The 15,862-nt window shown below is 41.6% G+C and overlaps 1 protein-coding gene across 8 annotated transcripts in view; it reads left to right on the forward strand.

Moving 5' to 3' along the window:
• The window catches only part of TUB (TUB bipartite transcription factor), a 193,143-nt gene that overhangs the window by 162,533 nt on the left and 14,748 nt on the right, over positions 1-15,862 (forward strand). For 7 of the 8 annotated variants that reach the window (XM_061610316.1, XM_061610310.1, XM_061610312.1 and 4 more), the window contains 3 exons: positions 9,649-9,813; positions 13,876-13,997; positions 14,825-15,016. In XM_061610316.1, coding sequence (XP_061466300.1) covers positions 9,649-9,813; positions 13,876-13,997; positions 14,825-15,016 — 479 coding nt within the window. The remainder of the gene's footprint in view (positions 1-9,648; positions 9,814-13,875; positions 13,998-14,824; positions 15,017-15,862) is intronic. The other variant, XM_061610318.1, reaches the window with a different exon arrangement.

Consider the following 15,862-nt stretch of genomic DNA (forward strand, 5'->3'; position numbering starts at 1 on the left):
TGCACTGCAAAGTGTGGAATAACATTTGTTTGATGCAACCTTCCCACAAATAAATCAGAGTGAATACTTTAAAAAATAGCCAGTATCGTCTAACCTCTCTGCAAACTTTGAGCAAACAAATCAGGATGAATGCTCAATAAAACCAGTAGTGGACAGTTTGGTGGGGCAACACCGCTCACCTAGGTGATCTCCAGTCGGTTGTGTTGCTGCTGCTTACTGGGAGGTAAGAGGGGAAGAGGCTAGGTGAGGCCAGACTGATACAAGCATGCTGGCAATCAATCTGGCATTCTTGCAGGTGCATTTGCACTTGCACCATACCAACCTCACTGCTGCCTCATCTCTTCTATCTTCTCATGGGCAGCAGCAGTGTCTGGAGGTCAGCCAAGTGGCAGTGCCCCAACACACCAACTACTGCTTAATAAAACAGATCATCTGGAAGTGACCTCTGGCTCCTTAAGTACATTTCAATACTCATGCTTACCCATGTTCTTAATCAGACTAATGCATATCTGCTCAAAAGCATCAGCTCATGCATCAGGCTAATACCTTATGTTTCTGATTTTTAAAATGTCACAGTCTAATATCAGGAAAGGTGGAAAAGAAAAAAGATGTAAACATAAACGTTTGCAGAATATGTGTTTCCTTGCACATTTGGGGGATAGGAACAGCATTTTAGCCTTATCAATTGTGTGGTAGGGTTAGTGTCCCAATCACCCCAATTGATCTAGAACTTTTATGTAAGTGGAAGCTGGGCTCTGTATATGTATTCATAGTTAAATCAAGGTTCATATGTATGTGCAAATGCATCCTGCAACTGTCAGGTCATCCAGTACCAAGGGCTCTGTGCGCAAAGCACCACCGCTCTTTAAAAAAAGAAAGCACTAATTGTGCTGATCAGCTGCTCAAGAGGAGTAATGAGTGGTTCAGTTCATTTCTCCCACCATGATGCTTATCCCTACCAAATACCTGATTAGTGGACTGTAGCTTTCTGAAAAGGGCTCGCCTTGTGTAGCTCCAAATGTGCTATGGTGAGTCATCCCCATCACAGTCAAAAATGCTATGGTCTGAAGGCACATGAGGCCAGCACCCTGCTGAAGCTAAGCAGGGTCAGGTCTGGCCAGTGCTTGGATGGGAGACCGCCTGGGAACCATACATAAGCAGCCTTGGGTTTCTAGCGTGGAAAGAAAGGCGGGGTATAAACGTAATAAATAAATAAATAAGTATTGGCCACATGGATTGGCACTATCATCTTGTGAATCTCTCCCATAAGTGTTGTCTGAGACATAAAAGAATGGGAACTGCCCTACCACAGTTTTCCTGTCCACTTACTTACTTACTCATTTATTTACTTATAATATTTATAGTTCAATTTGGCTACCTACAGAGGCAATAGGAATGCATAGTTTAGGAATTCAGTCATTAGTGGAATTCCGATGGGTGAAAATTTTCATAAAATCACAGAATTTATTTTGCATATTAAATATAATGTGGCCCCTACTTGGAGGATCCAATAGCATGCTGTAAGAATTCTGCTGTACTTGAAAACAACATGTTGTAAAAGGATTTTGTGCATTTAGATGTTGTAAGAATCTCATTTCATAGTATGGCCAATCCTTTTGGCCTAAAAGTAGGCCAGGTTTTATGAATAATCAGCTAATTCCAAGCTAAAAACTGTTGAATTATACATGAGCAATACTCAAAGTCTCTCTTGTAATAACTGAATGTAGAACCTTAAATGTATAATAATGCTTTTCTGAGTGGCTCCATGACTGATGAAGCTGTGATCAGAGCAATGCGATAAAGATGAGCACCAGGGAAATATTGGGCTTAACAAAGGTGCACCTTCATAAACTGAGAGAAAGGCATAGTTTAGGAGTTCACTTCCCATGTTCCTACAGACAAAAAAAAGGAGTTATAACTTTGGTGCAGTGCTTAACAGCTATCATTAGAATTAAAGATGGGCCATCCAGTCCTCATAACGCACATTAATAGAAACCCTGGTTTCTTTTATTTTTTTAATTATTTATTATTTTATTTATTTAATTAAGCTTATATACCGCCCGACTAGCAACAGCTCTCTGGGCGGTGAACATTAAAAATACAATAAAAGATAACACAATATAATATAACACAATGCAAAACTGTACAAAAACTGTACAGTCAAAAATCAGATTATAATAGTTTAAAATTAACATGAATTAAAATACCTCAGAGAAGAGAAAGGTTGGTACCGAAAAGATGATAGTGTCGGCGCCAAGCGCACCTTCTCGGGGAGACTATAGTTCGGGGGCCACCACTGAGAAGGCCCTAGATCTTGTCACCACCCTCCGGGCTTCCCTATGGGTCGGAACCCGGAGGAGGGCCTTCGTAGTAGACCGTAGTGTACGGGCCGGTTCATATCAGGAGAGGCGTTCCGACAGATATCGTGGTCCCGCGCAGTATAAGGCTTTATAGGTAAGTACCAACACTTTGAATCTGGCCCGGAAGCATATTGGAAGCCAGTGCAGGCGAGCTAGCACAGGTGTTATATGCTCAGACCGCTTGGTTCTTGTTAGCAGTCTGGCCGCCGCATTTTGCACTAGCTGTAGCTTCCGAACCGTCTTCAAAGGTAGCCCTATGTAAAGCGCATTGCAGTAGTCCAGATGCAAGGTTACCATAGCATGTACCACAGATGTGAGGTCCTCCTTACTCAGATAGGGATGTAGCTGGGCTACCAACCGAAGTTGGTAGAACGCATTCCGGGCCACCGAGGCTACATGAGCCTCAAGTGTGAGGGAAGAGTCTAAGATGACTCCCAGACTACGAACCTGTTCCTTTAGGGGGAGTGTAACCCCATCCAGGACAGGGTATATATCCACCATCCGATCAGAGAAACCATCCACCAACAGCATCTCAGTCTTGTCAGGATTAAGTCTCAGTTTGTTAGTTCTCATCCAGTCCATTGTCGCGGCCAGGCAACGGTTCAGCACGTCGACTGCCTCACCTGAAGAAGATGTAAAGGAGAAGTAGAGCTGCGTGTCATCAGCGTACTGATGACAACGCACTCCAAAACTCCTGATGACCGCCCCCAGCGGCTTCATATAAATGTTAAAAAGCATGGGAGACAGAACCGAACCCTGCGGGACCCCACATTGGAGAACCCACGGTGTCAAGCAGTGTTCCCCAAGCACTATCTTCTGGAGACGACCCGCTAAGTAGGAGTGGAACCACTGCCAAGCAGTGCCTCCAACTCCCAACTCCGCAAGCCTCTCCAGAAGGATACCATGGTCGATGGTATCAAAAGCCGCTGAGAGGTCAAGGAGAATCAACAGAGTTACACTCCCTCTGTCTCTCTCCCGACATAGGTCATCAAACAGGGCGACCAAGGCAGTCTCAGTGCCAAAACCAGGCCTGAACCCCGATTGAAATGGATCTAGATAATCGGTTTCATCCAATAGTGCCTGGAGCTGGTCAGCAACCACTCGTTCCAGGATCTTGCCCAGGAACGGAACATTGGCTACTGGTCTGTAGCTGCTGAAATCCTCTGGGTCCAAGGAAGGTTTTTTCAGGAGTGGTCTCACTGCCGCCTCTTTCAGACAACCAGGGACCACTCCCTTTCGTAAAGAGGCATTAATCACTTCCTTGGCCCAGCCAACTGTTCCTTCCTTGCTAGTTTTTATTAGCCAAGAGGGGCAAGGATCCAGTACCGAAGTGGTCGCACGAACCTGTCCAAGCACCTTGTCCACGTCCTCGAACTGAACCAACTGAAACTCATCCAACAAAACATGACAAGACTGTGCTCCGGACACCTCAATAGGATTAACTGCTATTAAATAGGGTCTAAGTCCCGGCGAATACATGAGATCTTATGCTGGAAGTGCTCAGCAAATTTATTACATCGAGCTACCAATGTATCTGCCATGTCCTGTAGGCCTGGATGGAGTAGACCACGAACCACTCTAAAAAGCTCCGCTGGGCGTGAGAGAGATGACTGAATAGTGGCGGCGAAATGTTGTTTCTCCACTTTGTAGGCAGGAAAATAACAATTGAAACAATTTGTGAGCACAAACATTATCATGTCACAGCTGAATGATTATAATGATATTCACACTAGATCACTGATTAAATGTATGTTTGTGTCCTGTAAATCAAGTTAGTCATAGCCATGGGTATAAGATGACACATTTAAATTGCCCTTTGACCTCAAAGCAATTTGACTGTAGTGATTATGATTTCTGAAATGAGTTCTATTTCCAATTCAGTCAATCTTTGGCATACCAATTAGGAAAGAACAGGGAATTGCAAAATTGTGACAACAAGAAAACTTGTTAAATGGCTGTAAACTATTTAAAATGTACATGTGCAGCAAAAATGAGTTTTCCACAGTTATAACTGAGCAAATTGCAATTCTAATACAACCCGACTATTACAAATCGACATTTGGTGATTGTTTAGCACAAATATGTTGAGTCAAGTTTCGTGATATCCCATCTCCAAGGATATATCCAGAACAGTATACATTCATTAATTCTTTTTGACATTTATGCCGTACCTCCCAAACATGCAGAAATGAAGCAGAGGGACTGTTGCCAAGTTCCCTTTTTAAGGATGAAAGTTTAGTATGCCTTACTGATGATGATGTCCTCCTACTTCCAAGGCAGCAATACAAAAAGTATGAGTCCAAAAGGTGTCTGGTGCATAAGCAAGACAGCCCAAGAGTAGGAATACTCCTCTTGTAGCAGAATAGCTATCAAGGCACAAGGAAACTTTCTGTAGTAATACAAGTCCATCATTTAAGCCAGTGGGTAGGCAAAATACCAAATCCAAGAAGAAACCAACTTTAAACATATTTACCAATAAGAACTAAGTCAAGGGATTTATGATTGAATCTCTTGACATGCATTTTAATGTGTTTGTGTGTGAGATCTGGATTGGGAGTATGGTGCGAGAGAGAAGGTTAGCTCCCCCCCCCTGCGCACCATTTTTTTTAATGGCAGTTGCCTACTCCAGAACTGCTATTTGCTACATGAATACAAAGTGTACACATATGCCTTCCCTAATTAAAATTTTTATTAAAAATAGATCAGGTACCAAAATTAAGAAGGAGTGCATGTGGTAAAAGGTATACATAGCAGGAAATGGTAAGAGAGAAAAAAAGACGAATAATGCAGGAGGTGTGGCACATAAATGGCATGGAGGTGGAACAGCAGGAGTCTTCTGTCCAGACCAGTTGCAGGAAATCATAGGCTGCAATCCTGTACTTTCTGCAAAATATTTGTTTTTTTATTTGTTTATATTTAAATATTTTACTTAAGCTGCTTTTCTGGCCAGTGCTCATCCAAAGCATCTTGCCATTAAAAACAATAAAAGATAAAGACAAATGATAATACAAAGCTACTATTCAGCAATAGTCATATATTTATGGTATATAAATAACTGATGCTCACTCTATTAAATTGGGAATAGTGCTCCTGAAATGGAGGCCGTGGCATTCAGGATGGGAATCTGAATATCGTTCCCATTGATTTCAAGTGGCGCATAACTGGTATGTTAAGGACTTTGCGTGGTACGTGTCTGTGCCTGATGGTATGAACCTTTTGTCTTAAGGGGAACAAGGCTCTCTTGCAGGAAGCATTAGGATGCAGTCCTATACTTAGCTGGGAGGAAGTCCCATTGAACAATGGACCTACTTGTGAGTAGGCATGAATGAAATTGCAGTGATAAAGTCTTGCTAAATCAGACCAACTCAATCCAGCCTGAGAGGAGGAGTTGTTATTACCACCATGCAGTAAGATACTCTGGAAGCTCACAAATCAGGCATTAGTGAAGGTTATGGTGATCCCCTGTTGTTTGTCCTCAGCTTCAGACTGTGGGACTTCCACACAAAGAGGCAGTATACCTCTGAATATCAAAAGATTTAACTGTTCAAGTTAGTAACCAAAGATCACACAATCTTCGTCGAGGATTGTCGATCCTTTTGTCAGAGTAAGGTACAAACCTTTGCCCAACACTGCTCACTAAAAAGGGACATTGGATGACAGCTCAGGTGATGCAGGGCTAACAGTGCCATCTTCCTTGCACAATAAAAGTTATCTGAAAATAGGCTCTGTTTTAACAGAAATCGTTTTTTTAACAAGCAAAGAATCCAAACATTATCTGGCTACTTTGCGTGTTCAGTTTTGAAATGTGGATCTTTCGAGAATCCCAGACTGAATTAAATGAAAGCCTTTACAGTGTCATTTTAGTTAGCTGTACTTAAAAATAAGGTGTTTTTTTAAAGAATTGGTGTCTTCTTTTACTGTTGACCTCCTATCATTCTTCTTAATTTCAAAGCAGTCCAGTGCTTCTTTGATGTACTACAGTGCCAACTTTTCTGTAGGGCTGGCGATGATGTGGGCTTTTTAGCAGTGCTTCAGAATTCTAATGTGCAGATGTGACTCCACTGTATACACTAGGCCTTTGAATGTAATAAATATCCCAGGAAAAAGAGCAATGGTCTCTACATCCGATGAGGCCAATTGGCTTTGCTGTAGCTTTACATACATAAGGGCTGAACTGAAACTGTAAATACAATTTTATTTTGGTTTCCATTGGGAAAAATTCTTGAACTGACCCAGGGTCCAAATGTGGCCCTTCAGGCTCTGGCCCTCAGGTCTTTGGCCCCGTCATCAGGCTGAGCCCCTCAGTGGCCCTGAGCTGTGTCCTCCTCAAGTGCTTTTTCCTGGCTGGAATGTGTTCTTGAATTCTGTTACCACCTCTTGCTTGCCTTGATAATGGAAAGATGGGCATGAGCCTGAGGTGTGGGTAGGTAGAAAGCACTTACTTTTGTGTAGCTGGAACATAGCCTACTGGACAAAGATAAGTTTCACATATGTTGCTTCATCACTTCTGCCTGTGGCCCTGCCCACTGCTGGAATTGGATCCTGAAGATTGCCCATGAGGGAATGAATTCTCACTCCTTGAAGCTTAACTTTTCTTAAACTGAATGGTCCTCATTTTTCAGTTTGTGTACCTTCTTCCTCTTCTCTTCCAAGTATGCATTCATGCAGTTCTCTTTGACCATTCACTCTCCCCCCCCCTTTTTTTTCTTCAAATTACTGCAGAAAACATGGATGTTCCACTTTTAAAAATTGTGCTAAAATTCGTTGGGCTGGTTCCAGAGTTGCCATTACATGAGTGAATTCCTCTTCTATATGCATCAGGGCTTCTTTTCACTTTGCACATGATTCTTGTGTGAGAAAAAGAACTGAAATGGAGAGGTGTGCTTATGTTTGCCCAAGGCGTTACCTCATCCCTTGCAGAAGGTCCCAAGATGCATGCTGGTCCAAGGTGTTGGACAAACGCTTCCACAAGGTCTTTTAGAATGGCACACAATGTCTTCTACTAACTTTTGCACAACACAGAAGAGGGCCATTGCCAAACGTTCTTCTGTTAGCATGTCTGTGGATCTAACCATCTTTTGTATCTCTGTCTGTTGCAAAGATAGGGGTTGAATCTCTCATTTGATTATTGTAATTCTCTTCTCTCTGGTTTGCCTTACTTCTGAATAACATGTATAAGTTTGTACTATTCAGCAATAGAAATGTTTGAGGGTGTAGCACGCTATCTTTCTACAAAATGTTTATTTACTAATTTTTAAATATTTTACTTAGGCTGCTTTTCTGGGCAAATCCAAAGCATCCAAAGCATTAAATACATAAAAGGTAAAAAGAACAATAATACAAAGGTACAATTCAGCAGCAGTAATATATTTATGAATGTAAATAAATGATGCTCACTCTAATTTCTCTTAATGTTAAATTTGGGATAGTGCTCTTGGAGGTCATGGCATTCAGGATGGGCATCTGCATATAGTTCCTGTTGATTTCAAGTGGTGCATAACTAGTAAGGACTTTGGGTGGTACAAGTCTATGCCTCATGGGATGACCCTTTCCCCTTAAGGGGAACGAAGCTCTTAATTTGGGCATGAACAGAAACAGATACCCATGTGTCACACCCACATCATATTTTATATAGTATGCATAGTGAGTGGTGTGTCTGTTCTTCCACTGCACAGAGAAAATTCATCGCTTAATGAGTGTGCAGAACCTTCCCAATTAATTGCTATGCTGTGTTAAACCAGCAGCCCATTATATGCAGTGTTCTGCCTCTGGTGAATATCCAATAAAAGGAAAGTACTTAATGGGGACTGCCGGGAAAATCCACCTTGTAAAGTATGAATTAGTTCCCATGGCTACCTTTGCTTCATTAGTTATTTGCAGAATGATTATGGCTATAGTGCATATAATTATCTCTTTAAAAAGCATTTCTATGTACATTTTGCAGAATTATTCTACCAGTGTAAGCATAAGGCAGTTTGGGGCCAATTTAATACTTTGTTGCAAGTTCTTAGGTGTCAGTACTTAGTTGTGCAAATTTAAAACAAGTGTCTGCAGAAATTTGCCATTAACATTTGGTATTTCACTTCTGAATGCATGTGAGTATTAATAAAATTTCCTGTTCTTAAAGCAAAATGGATAAATCAAATTAATGCTAATAGATGAAGAGGAAATTAGGCAATATTTGCCCAGTTCTGTTTTGATCCTCATCTCCATTTGTGATCATCTTTGCAGGAGACATCATTAAAATATTGATGTTTTGAAATAATAACCAATTGCACTGAGTGGTTTCCAGTTTCTGCAGTTAATTTTCAATTGCACAGAACAGGATGCATTATGCAAAGAAAAAAAAATTTCAGTTCATATCAATACAAAAATGATTTTATACAGTTGACACAGAAGTATACATAAGCATAAAAGAGAAACTGAAATGGATTTATTTTTTTTATTTTGATAATCTCCTATCATAGAGGAAACTGGTTTTTTCTCAAAGAGAGTGAAAATGAACTGTTACTGCTACAGTTTGGTTCTGAGTTTGGTTTGGAGCATCGTCAGGATGCATCCGATTCCTGTTTCATATTGTTCCATATTGTGGTGTTTTAAGCAGCTATGTGGATGAGCCAGCATCCCATATACAGTGGCTGTGTGGACAAGATGCACGCTCAACCCACTCATGCCCAGCCTGCAGTCAACACAGCTTTTGCCACTGCCTGCCCTGGGTCCAAGCAGTTGAAAGCAAGGGCAGTTCTTCATGCTGTCTTCTTCTGGGATTACTTGTCCCTGTGTGTGAAATTCTAAGCCATTGCTATTGTCCTGCTTGGACCTGGAAGCTCCCAAATCCGAGGCAGGCAGCAGAGTTAATTCCAGATGTCTTTTCCTCATGTGGAGAAAAAGGAATGAGCAGCAGTTTCCTGCCACTGCCTATCTCTTACCCAGGGCCCCTATGTCCCAGACAAGTGGCAGTGATGATCTCTATTGGTCATAATAGTAATTTGAGGCCTCTTTAGGTGCCATTCTAAAGGCAGATACTGTGTGAAAGGACTTCCTGTATCATTGCTGTCAATATCCTTCCAGATCACTGATTTTATGCTGAATGATCTGGAGACAGACTTCTGGAAGTAATTCAAAATGGCAGACTAGCACTCTTTTGCCTGAAAACTATGTCACTTGTGAAAATATAATTAAAGGTAGCTGCCAGGTTTGACCCCTTAGATACACCATGGTTGAAGGATGAAAAACACGTACGTTTGGGGGACAGTGACACTATTCTTTGACTTTTGCTGCTTGATAGGAATTGATGGTCCAGCTGCTTTTCAAGATGATGTGCAGGAAGTAGGGAGTCAAGTTCAAATTCTTACTGTTGGAGAGGCTTGCCAAGATGAGGATGATGGTGAGACAATAGCTATCAGTCAACAACAAGGGAAGCAGGACCTTAGACTAACAATGCAGAAAAAAGGTAAGGAACCATGAAACTTGCTGAACTTCTTGGCTATGGTTATGCTCTCTATGTTTATAGTTCACCTAACCTAGGATATGAACTAAAAACCGATTCATAAAATGACCAAAAAACAGATCCCAGAGTAGGGCTATGCAGATAAGGGCTAGCTTGGTTCTGAATGAGTTCCATGGGTCAAAGTAGATGGCCTTTGCAACACAGTCAAGAGGCAGCAAAACTTACATTAGATTTACAAAGTGACTCATTAGGGGACAGATTTAGCCCTTGCTCCCACTATCATACCTAACTGTGTGCCTTCATTTTCTCCAGTATAAGTGTTGTTTGGAGACAATATTGCACTTGGAGACAATATTGCAGTGGGAGAATGTCCTTCCCATTCCCCTTTGATCCTGTGTAGTGTAGTTACGACCGACAGGGACCCAATCAGGATAGGGAGCAGTGAGCTTCATAGTTTAGGGATGGGTATTACATTTCATTGACCACCTCTCAAAAAACAGGTATGGGAAGGGGAGAAGATTTCCTTACTCATTCTAAGGACTCTGTGGCCATGTTCAATTTGAGGAAGCAGGATGCAGGCCCAAGTTTTTTTGGGGGGGGGAAACCAGGTTCCTCCCTTGCTCTTTCTGAGGCCATGACTAAATGACGGATGGGAGTGTGGGGAGTGGAGTAGAAAAAAGGGAGGGAGGTTGTGGGGGAGGACAAGAGTTCTTCATCTATCCTCCTCTCCCACTTGTGAAACTTCATGGGGCTCTAGCACATTTTGCAGTAAGATAGCATCACTGGCATGTGTATGGCAAAATCCACCATATTTTTCTTAGTGTACTATAACTTGTTTATCCAAAGTCAAATCTTGGTTTATTGTATCTGAAATGCATTATATTTATTTTTTTAAAAAAATATGAGTTGACATTTTCACTAGTTTCTTCTTTCTGTGATTTTTCTTGGAGCAGGCCAGTAATCCTGTTAAAAGCGGCATACTCGGGGCTCACTGTGACAAGTTTGTAGGAAAGCCTTGCATGAGAACATGAGGGCTTGGCTGCATGACTTCTTAATGTCAGTGCATTATGCCATGTCTTATGTAGCACTGGAGCTTGGCTCTGTGACTGCCTCATCTCTGCAGTGTTAGTGGATATCATACCCAGAAGGATCAAATACACAGACAGCATACTTTAATGACTGGAGGAATTGGAACCTTTCTATCAATAAGCAAAGTTTGCCAGCCTGATAGGCAAGTAAGGCCTTTGATAGACAACTAGACTCCCATGTGGATACTCAGAATATGTGCAAGTCTTTCAATGCCTCCCCCCTTCAATTTAACGTTATTGAGCAGCTATAAGTAATAGAAGAGGATTACTGAGATGCTGGGCAGAAAAGCTTGCATTAATTTTTCTTAGAATTGCTTCACCCTGGTTTGAACTTATTCTGCTCAAATGCTTTGATGGTAACATCAGTTAATGTTGGACTCACTTTTGTTAATGTGACCCCAACATTAGCTAATGCTTACTTGTTCCTCAGGGGCATTCACAAGGTATATTTTGTTCAAGAATTGACTTCCTAAAATTTCAGTATGTACAGGAAATATAAATGCTGCAAAGAAATGCCAACTGTAATATTTGATATTTTTATCAAAATATACCACCAACAGTGTCAGTTACCTGGAAATATGCTGCCTTTTAGACTTAAACTTTCCTTATTGATGAACAGAGTCAAAATGACAATACAACTATTCCTTACATTGTAGCAGTCATTCTGTTTCTGTGATGCTGTCAGTACCATTAATGTCATTGTAGCAATATGAAAATTAGCAGCCTCTAATAGTCCTTAAGCAGCCTACATGTCATTCAATTGATAGGTAGAAGCCACATGCTATGTAGAGATGTCATATATTTGGTATTGCTTCTATCCTAAGAAGGAAAAACACAAGTCTTTGATATAGCTTTTCCCAACTTGGCGCCCTCTAGATCAGTGGTTCCCAACCTTTTATGAGTACAGGACCCCCTTTGTAAGCTCAAAAGGTTTCGTGACCCCCGCCCGCTAAATGTAATTTTAGTCTCTATTAATTGAAAAAATGGTGTGGCAAAATCACATCTCCAAATATCCCTTTCCATAAAAAGCTCCGCGCAGACAGGCAGGTGTTGCTTTCTTTTCTTAATGCAAAGGTTCGTCAAATTTGTATTCCCCCCCCCACTTAATCTGAAGATGTACAGTCCTGTCTCCCAACACCAGTGGGTTACAGTGTTGGACTAAGATCCACGTTCAAATCCCCACCCAGCCATGAAGCCCACTGGGTGACCTTGGACCAAACACGGTCTCTCAGCCTGACCTATTTCACAGGATTGGTGTAAGGATAAAATGAAGGGGGGGGACCATGTGCACCACCTTGAGCAACTTGGAGGAAAGGTGGGATATAAATGCAATAATAAATAAATAAATACATTTCAGTTGCAGTGTGTGGACCCCAGCCTCAGCCGACCTGCTGAGCTTCTTTAAAATCATCATCATCAAGAAGCAGCAACGTGGTAGTGGTGGGGATGCTAGATTGTGAAGACAAAAGGGTGGATAGGTTGAGGAGGGGGTTAGTGCTTTTAGGCCTTGGGTTGATCATCAGAACTGATAACTTGGTTAACATGCACTTGAGGAATGAGAGTGGAGCAGAAGACAGATCAGCGTACACACACAAATACACCTGCCGCTCCTGCAAGCATCTGCAGGCATGCAGGCATTTGGGCACATGGGAGGGGGGGAAACCCTCAACTGCTGCAGTATCTTAGAGAGAGAGGTTGGGGGGCAGAATGTAGTTGGAAGAAAGGGGGTACACTGTCATACACACTTAGCCTCAGAGATGAGGGGTGAGCAAGTCCTGAGCTTCTGCACTGTTCCTTGGCTCCATCTGGGCCAAAGGCGAGATCTGCGCAGCCTCGCAAATAATAATTTTTAAAAGGAGGTGGCAGCGAAGCAGAAGCCAAGAAAGGCAGGCAGGCTGTCTGTCAGGAAGGAAGGGGGGAAGCAGCCTTCCTTGCAGCCTTGCTTCTTTTTGCTTCACAAAAAGCCTTCCTTCTCCTCTCATTCTGAGTAAGGGTGTCGTCGGCAGCGGCAGTGCAAGGAGATGGGAGTCAGGATAGTAATCTCCTCTTCTTCCTGGTAGCACCTCCCTCAGCCTCCTTTGGCATCCGCCATGTATGGTATAGGCAGATGCCTGCCCTTGGTGTGCCTGAAAGATGCTCTGGCGCTTCAGCAAAGTCCTCCCCTCTTGTTTGGAGCAAGGAGGAGGTGTTATCTGCAGCGGCAGTGGAGAACAGAGCACGTCCAGGTAGCGAAGACTTTAAAAAAATAATAATTTGTTTCTTTATTGTTTGTGGCCCCCTGTGGATTAGTTCACAGCCCCCAGGTTGGGAACCACTGCTCTAGGTGTTTTGGACTACAACACCCATCAGCTCCAGCCATCACAGCCATACGATGCTGGTTGTGAGTTGTATTCCAAAACATCGGGACAGTACTAGGTTGGGAAAGACTGCTTTAACATCTTCCATGGTTATTTTTGGTTGTAACAAAGAATGAGGTGTGTGTGTGTCTATATTATTTTTTCCTCATGTACCTGCATCCATTTACAGATGAAATATAGGATGATAATGCTGTGAAATGTAAATATGAGAATTGCCGTACCATGATCCATGGTTTGGATCAATTTTCTGCTTAAGTCAGGCTTCTGCCTATTGGAAGTGTACAGAAAGATGCTTCAAAATGGCATGAAGATAGTTTCCATCTTCTGTTGTTGATACCCAAAATCTGGTGATCAAAGGTATGCTGTCTCTGAAAATCAAAGAATAATATCATAGCAATTGAGATGTATATTCAAACTGGGGATTATAGGAGCAAACAACTTGGATATGTTTGTTGTTGTTATGTGCCTTCAAGTCGATTACGACTTAGGTGACCCTATGAATCAGCGACCTCCAGTACCATCTGTCATGAACCACCCTGTTCAGTTCTTATAAGTTGGATATGTTGTAGTGTTTTTGAATATATATATATATATATAAAATTGTGATGGATGTCCCTTAGGCATTTCAAGTAGCATGAACTTTGATGAAGAGGAGGATGAGGAGGATGAAGACAGCTCAAGTTCATCTCAGTTAAATAGTAATACCCGACCAGGTTCTGCAACAAGCAAGAAATCGAATAAGGTAAAAAATCTGGTGTGATGGGACCATGGATATTTCTCAAAAGCCATCTAGCTCAATTGCATGAAACAACAGAATTCCTCAGACTTGAGCCTTCTGAACAGATTCCTCTTTAAAATCCTTTATAGCACTTTCCCTGTGCTCTGTTGGGTCTATTGCTCTATTTATGGCTTGGAAGCAAATTTACAGTTTGGTATATGGCTTAGATACGACCTAGCAGCTCCTTTCTTTGCACCAGTCATGTGATATCCCATTTCATGTGGATGTACAGATGGACTGGAGATAGCTTTCCTGCAGAGATTATAATCACTATTGGCCACAATGGCAGTTTGAGGCCTCTTTAGGCACCATTCTAAAACTAGATGCTGTTCTGTCTTTGCTGTCAATACCCTTCCAGATCACAGTTTTCATGCTAAAGGATCTAGAGCCAGACCTCTGGGAACAACAATACAATCTTAACCATATAGACTCAAAAGTAAGTCCTATTGATTTCAAATCACAAATGAGTGGAGTTAGGTTTGTAGCCTAAGCTGATATCTGGCTTTTCATTTACCATTTTGAAATGGTGGTTGTTCCAATATTGTCAATTTAGCAGTTAATCTTTGATCATACTGCGCTTCTTTCCAGATTGCACCCAGTTCAGGTGCATCTCTTGTTCCACCTGAGGTGCACTACTGAGCATGGAAAGTGAGCCATGTAGACTGCATGGGTCCCCTGCTTTTCTAATGCAGCCTGTGTAATGCCAAACTTCTGCTCATGCTTGGCTTCAAAACAGTTAGATCCTGCTGTTTGTGTTTTACAACACATGGTAGCTTTTCTTCCTCTTCTAGGAGTCAGCCTCAGGGCCCAGCCCTTCGACAAACAACTCTGTAATAGACGTAGATGATCTAGAGGAGTTTGCTGTGAGACCTGCTCCTCAGGGGGTTACTGTCAAATGCCGAATCACAAGAGACAAGAAGGGAATGGACCGTGGAATGTACCCTACTTACTACCTCCACCTGGAAAGGGAGGATGGTAAAAAGGTCATAAAGCATATTTTACTAGTTGCATATGAAATGTCAGAAGAAAACAAATAGAAATAGAGTTTGTACAAGTGGAAAAATCCCTACACTCACATATTTGAATATTCCATCCCTAAAGTACAAGTGTTTATAGTTGAAAATAGAGTATATTTTGCAAGCAGAAAGGATATTTAAGAAAAACAACAACATTTTTATAGATACGGTTTAGACTATAAACCTATACATACTCTGGTGGGAGTAGATCCCATTGAAGTCAGTGGGATTTACTTCTGAATAGACATGTATAGGATTGCACTATCAGAGGCTAATCTCCTCTGTGTTCCACACAGTCTTTTTAATTAGTAGTGTAAGTGATTCTTGAATTGCCATTCTAAATATTTGTTTATTATTATTTATTTATTAAATTTACACCTTGCCCTTCCTCAACATTCAGGTTTTATCTATTGCATTCAAATGTTTTATTCTAATATTTCCCCTGTGTTAAGGTGTCATAAGACACACCATTAACAATGGAGATACCTTTATTAACTATATGAGCAGTGAAGTTTAGATGCATGGTCTCATTAGGCAATCCAATCCTGAGCATATATAATCAAAAGGAACCAGAGACTAGAACGAGGAGAGGCTTTTAAAAAGTGTTCAGATATGAATTATAGGGCCAATTTACACATTACCAATTGCAGTGTGGTGGCCATTGAACATCATTTCTAGAGGTCCATGTGGCTGAGGTGATGTCTGGAATCAGTGTCCTATTGCAGATGGCCAGATTGTACGTAAGTATATGCAATGTGATCCTGCGTACATATTTATTCAGAAGTAAATCAGACTGAATTAATAGGACTTCAT

Source organism: Rhineura floridana, chromosome 2 (assembly GCF_030035675.1).
Source record: "Rhineura floridana isolate rRhiFlo1 chromosome 2, rRhiFlo1.hap2, whole genome shotgun sequence".
NCBI lineage: Eukaryota > Metazoa > Chordata > Lepidosauria > Squamata > Rhineuridae > Rhineura > Rhineura floridana.